This window comes from Microtus ochrogaster, unplaced genomic scaffold (assembly GCF_000317375.1).
Source record: "Microtus ochrogaster isolate Prairie Vole_2 unplaced genomic scaffold, MicOch1.0 UNK187, whole genome shotgun sequence".
Classification (NCBI taxonomy): Eukaryota; Metazoa; Chordata; class Mammalia; order Rodentia; family Cricetidae; genus Microtus; species Microtus ochrogaster.
This window is the reverse complement of record NW_004949285.1, coordinates 127,575-135,075: the sequence shown is the minus strand read 5'-3', so window position 1 is coordinate 135,075 and position 7,501 is coordinate 127,575. Positions and strand designations below refer to the sequence as shown.

Sequence of the window (7,501 nt, the reverse complement as noted above, 5' to 3'; positions counted from 1 at the left end):
TAAATAACTATCCCAAAGTTGTGTAAACTTGACTCGCTTTTCTCTTTTGGTTCTTTAAACCTCAAACACAGTCAGTCTGCAGTTTGGACAGCTTTACCCTGTAACTGAGAGGAATTGTCACCTCAAATGTTCACCCAGTGGGCTCCATGAAGAAACAACCATGCACAGCACAGAGAGCCTTTGTAAACAAGGTCTGCCCAGAGACAGATGACACGCTTCAGCTCTGATGCTGATTGGCTCCTCTCCTGGGACCAACTCCAGTACTCATAGAGGCATCTACAGATTTTTGTTCTCTGAAGGGCACAGCAGGTGTGCGTCCTGGTGGCTGCCATTACCTTTTCCTTCGAGATGGCTGTGCAGGTCCCCAGCCTCCTCCTCGCAGCAGCTGCGGTGCTGATGGTGCTGAGCAGCCCGGTGGCCCAGGGCAGAGACTCCCCAAGTAAGTGCGGGGCAGGCGTCTCCAGAGCCAGCACTCTGGGGGACAGGCTCTGAGGGACCCTGGGGATACTGGGATATGGGGGGAGCATGGTAAGATTCCGATTTTAAAAGTCTTTTATCATAGATTTCCTTTATCTGGAAGAGAGAACTAAGTTATATTCTCATTTCTGTGTTCTGGTACTGAAGTTAGGATGGTGCCCACTGCACAGGCTGAGGCTGGCATGTTGAAGAAGGAGGAGACAGAGTTTAATTAGAACCCAGGACAGGACAAAGGGAGCCTGGGGTTATGTTTGAGGAAACAGCAGGGTTGGCATAGCAGCCCCCCACCCCGACACCCCACCCCCAGCTCGCTTTCTGGAGGAAATGCTGGATCCCGAGACTGGGAAACACGGGTCAGTGATGGTCTTGGAGTCCTGGTATTTGAGGAAAATTCCTGGTGTGGAGTGGAGGTTTAAGAGAGGCAAACTCTAGGCATCCAACCCTGAGAGAACCAGCACACAGGAGTCTAAATTTCTTCAGCAAATGGAAGCTTGAGGATTCTGGGTTGGTAAATTGAATTTCCCAGAAAAAAGTCAGGCATAGAATGGAAATATGTGATACACACAGGAGAGCCCTCAATTCAGAGACAGGGGAGTGCTTTATCTACTTCATACAGAGCCCCCGCCCCATGAATGCCTGTGCGCAGTTTAACCTCCCTTAGCAGTTATTCTTGAGATGCTCTGTTCTGTGAGTTCCCGGACAGCCAGGGCTGTCACACAGAGAAACCCTGTCTAGAAGAACAAACCAACCAACCAAACAAAAAGATGCTCTGCTAAGTCACTGTCCAAACAGGCAGGTTCCAGAGGTCACCTGTCTTCCAACTGGGGCTCTCTCTGAGAATAAATGCCCCCTCGGGTCAGGGAGGTCTGGGCCATTTACACCCAGGAGAGAATCTCACGTGGTTGCATTGGAGTATTTTCATTCGATCATTGTTTTATTAGATCGTTGAGAATTTTGTACAGAATATTTTGATCATATTCACCCCCCACTTCCCACTCCACCCAGACCCACCCCCTCTTTACCCCACCCGATTTTGAATATTCTCTTTAAAAAATTATTTTTGTTTTTGTTTGTTTGTTTTTCCAGACAGTTTGTGTGTGTGTGTGTGTGTGTGTGTGTGTGTGTGTGTGTGTGTGTGTGTGTAACCCTAGCTGTCCTGTAAGTCGCGCTGTAGACCAGGCTGGCTTCGAACTCACAGAGATCCGCCCTCCTGAGTTAAAGGCGCGCGCCACCATTAACCGTCAAAAAACAAACCAAAAAACCAAAAACCCACACAAACAAACAAAACAAAACAAAACAAAACAACAACAACAACAACAACAACAGCAACAAAAACCGCACTAAGTGCAGTTTGTCCTTCCGGGAATATTCTCATCAGAAGAGTGGGTCGCTGTACTCCCTCTTTTGAGCTCTTTTTTTCTCGGAAGCTTCTGTCAGGTGTCCCGGAGTCCCCTGGAGGCGGGGTTCACTCAGAGTCCCGACCCCCTCTAAGCCGGGTGCCCCTCCCGACCGCCCATCCCGAGGCTCCGAGATCCCTAGAGACCGCGTCGTCCCAGCCCGCAGCGCCGCGCGGGCTCTGGGTGCCAGGGCTGACCGCGCCCGTCCGCAGGGGATTTCGTGTACCAGCACAAATGCCAGTGCTACTTCACCAACGGGACGCAGCGCGTGCGGTATGTGAGCAGCTACATCTACAACCGGGAGGAGTTCGTGCGCTACGACAGTGACCTCGGCGAGCACCGCGCGGTGACTGAGCTGGGGCGGCGGGACGCCGAGGACTGGAACAGCCAGAAGGACGTCCTGGAGAGGACGCGGGCCGAGATAGACACGGTGTGCAGACACAACTACGAGGTGATGGAGGTCCGCATCTCCCTGCGGCGGCTCGGTGAGCGCAGGCCGGGTCCGCGGGAGGCGGAGGCCGTGGGGGGGGGGCGTGGGCCGGAGGGGACCCCGCAGTCGGGGTTCCCAGCTGGAGGAGCTTCCACAGCCTCCTCCCTGTTTACCCGGCCCCACGCAGCGCCAGCTGGAGTCTCCCTCCTTCCTCACCTTTATCCTTTGCCCTGTGAGGCCCACGCTTCCCCCCCCCCCCCAGTCTCTGCTGCGAGCTACCTAGCCAGGATACCCGTTAGCACCGGCACAGGGAAGCTAAACATGGGAGAGGCCACGATCCTGTAACGATGTGTTTTAACTTTTGGCGCCCAGTAATTTTCCACGGCTATTCTGGTTTCCTGATTTCCTTTTGCCCCTTGAGGCCGAGGTTTTCTTGTGCGGCTGTTTGCTGCCTGGCTTGACCCGAAGCCATTACTGTTATGTTCTCCGTGCTCTGAAGTAGACTGTGCTGACTTGGACCATACTAAAAGTTTGTGATACAAAATCTGAGGGGAAAGAAAAAACAAACAAACAAACCCACAACCCAAAAGTCAAACAAACAAACAAAAAAAGAGGGGGTCGTCCCTTGGGCCCCTGAGGCTGGAGCTTCAGACAGTTCTGGGAACTGAACCCAGGTTTTCGGCAAGAGCAGCAAGTGGCCCTAACCTCCAGCTCTCTCCAGCCCCCAGGCTTCCTTTCCCGAGGGAGGACGGCTGTGCTTTACCCCCTCCCTAGAACTAGCAGGTTTTTTAGGGGGTCCTGGCTCCATTTCATGGGGGACCAGCCGCATTCTGAATGAGGCTGTTGCTATGGGTGTTACTTTAGCCCCTCTCAGGATTGCCCTCCGCAGCTTTCACTCTGGCCGAATTCTGTAGGCATCACCTTCCTTGGCTCATTTTCTCTTCCAACTTGCTCCCTGATACTTCGAGAGCCTCTTAGATGTGATGTCATTTCAAGGGTCCCGTGAAGCATCGAGTTCATACTGTACATCATGACTAATGCTTAACACAGGTTGCTTGTGTTTTCCTCTCTTGCTTTCCTGGTAACTTTGTTATTTAACTGAAACAGTCCGCTGTTCTGTTCTGTAGGCAGTTAAGTCCTCACAGCAAGGGAGTGCAGTGATGACAACGGTAATCAAAGCCCTTGACTGTGGAAAGAATGGGGGGGGGGTAGGAGGGAGGGATGAAAGAAGGTAGGATGTCCTCAGTTCATGAAACACATTGTTTGCATGCTGTTTTCAATCAGAACGGATAAAGGAAGTACAGAGAAGGCTTCTGAGGTAGTAGGCATGGTCTCTAAAGTCAGTCGGGAAAGACAGTCTGAGGAGATGAAGGAAGTGATGTGCTGGAGTTATTTTTTGCATTTCTTCTTCAAAAATTATAAATTTGAAATCACATCTTTTTTTTTGTCTTTTGTCATACCACATTTCATGTTACATAAGGGCAGGGACACTGTTATTTTCCTAGTGACTGTTAACGTATTTGTGGAGTGGATCTTCATTCAGTGTTAGAAACCAGGCACCCCCACCCTGCCTCTTCTCCATGGGGACCCTCCACGTGCCCCCCATCTCACTTGCATCTTTTCTCATCTGTTTCCCTAGAGCAGCCCAAGGTGACCGTCTACCTGTCCAGGAAGGAGGTCCTCAACCACCACAACACGCTGGTCTGCTCGGTGACAGATTTCTACCCGGCCCAGATCAAAGTGCGCTGGTTCCGGAATGGCCAGGAGGAGACAGTGGGGGTGGTGTCCACGAAGCTTATTAAGAACGGGGACTGGACCTACCAGGTCCTGGTCATGCTGGAGATGACCCCTCAGCGGGGAGACGTCTACACCTGCCATGTGGAGCACCGCAGTCTGCAGAGCCCTGTTGCTGTGGAGTGGAGTAAGGGAATTTCTTTTCTTTCACTGTGGACTCCACGTGACATGGGCTCTTTGCTGTTATCACCCCATCCCTATGATGACATCACCCTACCCCTCCAAAGTCACCCACCCCATCCCTCCAGTGCCACCCATCCTGTCACTTGTCCTGCAAAGTCTGATTCCACTACTGAGCCAAGAACTACAGGACACAAGATATTTTGCCTCATAGTAAGGGCATCAGGAGAACCCTGACCTCATTGTCTTTCCCGACAGTAGTTCTGGGAGGTCACTGCATACACTGGGAACTTGTCCCTAACATCCAGAGGAATCAGCAGTGATAGCTAGTGCCTGGGTATTTTTGGCTCAACATAAGTCTGTGTGGTGCAAACATCCACTTAGCCTCTCCCTCTCACAGCTGTCTTCTAGATCTCTTATCTGGTGACCCCTATCCATTCCGCTGACCACTGTGTTCAGATCTTCTGGCTCATCCTTGCCCTGGATAGGGTCAGAGCAAAGACCGGGTCCTCCCAGCTACTTCACCTCTTACAACTCAGGAGGACTTTAGGCTCTCAGTCAGGGCTGTTGGGATGTGCGGGGACAAGGCTGACACCCAGGCTCTGTTCCCCAGGTGCACAGTCTGAGTCTGCCCAGAGCAAGATGCTGAGCGGCATCGGGGGCTTCGTGCTGGGGCTCATCTTCCTCGGGCTGGGCCTTTTCGTCCGTCACAGAAATCAGAAAGGTGAGGACCCTGGGGACACTGGGGATGGTAGTGGGCTGTGCTGAGGGGAGGAGCTGAGGTGGGAGGACACAGGAGACCCTGAGGGAGACCCTGGAATTAGATTTTACTGGTTGTGTGACTGTACCATAGAGTCGTGGAGTTCATCCTGGGGCTTCCGTCGTTGTCCACCACTGTCCACTCTCACTGCCTCTTTTCTGGATGCTTTCACTGCTGAGAGAGCTTGGGCCTTGCTTTCCCTCCTTCTGGTGGCAGCTTCATCCATTATGGGGGAGCTCAGGGTCTTAGAGAACTCATGAGGAGAGAACAGCTTCAGCTAAGCTACACATCCTATTGCCCCTGGTCTGAGTAAGAGAGTCCCTGCTTTTATAACAAGACCTTTCTCTGTGACTTCCTTTTGTAGGACCTCGAGGGCCTCCTCCAGCAGGTAATAATATTTCAGCCTTTATCTGGAGGGATGTGGGGGCATGGGTGCAAGGGAAGGGCATGAGATGTTGTACCTGATAGAGTCCTGATTCATAGCCTGTCTCTGCTGTGGAGTTGAGAGTGTCATAATCAGTGTCTATACAACACTCCAGAGGTTGTCCCCAAGCAAAACTTTGCCACCATCACTTGAGTGGTGTCTTGAGTGGAGCCCTGAACCATGCCTTGAGTTTAGGCACTAAGATATTGCCTGCTTTGTGCCCCACACTGGAGGCTGATATTGATAGTGGCAGAAGAGACCAACCAAAAGTCCTGCAGAGGAGACAGATCCCTCCAACTTATCAAAAAGATCAGATCCTTCATGTATTCTGGGGGTAATGGCTTCTCTTCTACCTCCCATACGTTTGTGTCCTGTGATGCTCTGCCCCCTTTAGCTGTTTTCAGCTCTGCATAGGTGATGGGAAGGTGGTGCCATGGCCTGGACACAGCTTTCTTTGTCTAACTCAGCAGAATCCAGGAGGAGAGTCAGGCACCTCCAGGACCTTTTGTGACCACTCCCTCTCTCTGTCTCCACAGGGCTCATACAGTGATTCCTGGTGTTCTGGCTGAGTTGGGTGTCACTCTGTAAGGCCTGTCCTTGCCCTTGGTTCCTGACTGTGCCAGCCTGCCTGTCCCTCTCTGATTCAGAGTCTAGCATGGTTCCAGCATACCCACCAGCTCAGCTTTTGTGATTCCCTGACTCCCCAAGGCTCTGTCTTTGCCTCTGCTCAGGGACTGATTCCAGAGACTCTGTCCGTGTACTGCAGCACCATCTACCCAGACCCCAGCCTTCTGTTTCCACTGTCCCACGGGGCTGCTGAAGAGATGTTGAAAACATTCACCTTTTTCATAATTAAACATGTTTTGAATTATGTATCTTGAATCTCCTTAACTGACGGGGCTGAGTGGGAGTGATGCGGGGCAAGGTGGCCCAGCCAAATTGTGGCCAGAAGTAGCAGTTTCTACTATGAAGGCAACTGGAACCATCTTGGCTCCATGTTAATGTGGGCTGAGGAGACAGACACCTGCTGTCACCTCTTCATGGCTGGTTCTTTTGCTCTTCAGTGTTCTGTTCTCACACCACCACAGCCTCCTTCAGGTTGGTGTGAACAGTGCAACTAAACATGGTGGAATTGTTGGGGACGGATGCTGTGACCTCTGACCACAGGTGTCCCAAATGTGTCCTGTGAAGTCACACTGGTTAAAGCTCACTTACAATGTTTAGAGATTACAGTCAACAATAAAATATTTTTGTGGTTGCAAATGATAAACACCCGACTTAACCCTATTGTGTTGATGTTGTAAGGAGGCTGTGTTGTTGGTCAGCAGAGACTGGGTACCTGTGACTGATGAGAGTTGTCTCTCCTCGGTGTCACCGCCATCTACCCCATCTCCTTCACCTCATCTCCTGGTCCCTGTGTCCCTGTGCTCTCTCCATCTCTGTCTCTTGTTCCTCCTGTCTGTCTCACTGAACAGAGCCTTCTCTCTCCATTTTTCTCTGTCTACACTTTGGTCATGTGTCCTTTTCTCTGTGTTTCTTTTGCATCTCTTTCTGTATCTCTCCTATTACCTCACATCTTACCTCCCTTTTTGTGTGTATTTCTGACTTTGTTGTCTACCAATGTTTTGACAATTTTAGGGAAATCCTTACTGACCAATCCTGGGTAACATAAAACATTGAAAAACACTATCATGTCTACAAGGATGTGAACAGGTGGTATTGTGTTCATCTCTCTTGTTAGAGAAATGAATTTCCAGGGCCTCCGCATGGAGGTGGTTGCATCAGCCTCATGGGGCACCTGTATCTCCAGATCCACTCATAGCAGGGATAAGGGGTGGTTTGGTTTTGGTAGGCTTGAGACATTTTATCTTGATGGTCAATTTGGAGACACATCTCTGGACATATTTGTGAGAGGCTTTCTAGATTAGATTGAGGTGGGAAGACCTTAAAGGGGCTGAGGTTCCCAACAGGAAAAACAAAGACAAGAGGGGCATGGACATTCACCTTTCTCCGATTCCTGATGTTCGACCCTGAAGTCCAACTACCAGGAGGAGTCACCCCAAGAGACCATCTCTCACACCACAGTTGATGTAAAAGCA

The 7,501-nt window shown here is 50.9% G+C and overlaps 1 protein-coding gene across 1 annotated transcript; it reads left to right on the top strand.

Moving 5' to 3' along the window:
* The first annotated feature begins 307 nt into the window (after positions 1 to 307).
* On the top strand, positions 308 to 5,975 carry LOC101983237 (H-2 class II histocompatibility antigen, A beta chain-like). The gene is made up of 6 exons (XM_013355575.2): positions 308 to 439; positions 2,087 to 2,359; positions 3,944 to 4,225; positions 4,832 to 4,942; positions 5,343 to 5,366; positions 5,939 to 5,975. Exons 1-6 carry the CDS (start codon positions 349 to 351, stop codon positions 5,950 to 5,952), a joined length of 795 nt encoding a protein of 264 aa, XP_013211029.1. The 5' UTR covers positions 308 to 348; the 3' UTR covers positions 5,953 to 5,975.
* The last annotated feature ends 1,526 nt before the right edge of the window (positions 5,976 to 7,501 follow it).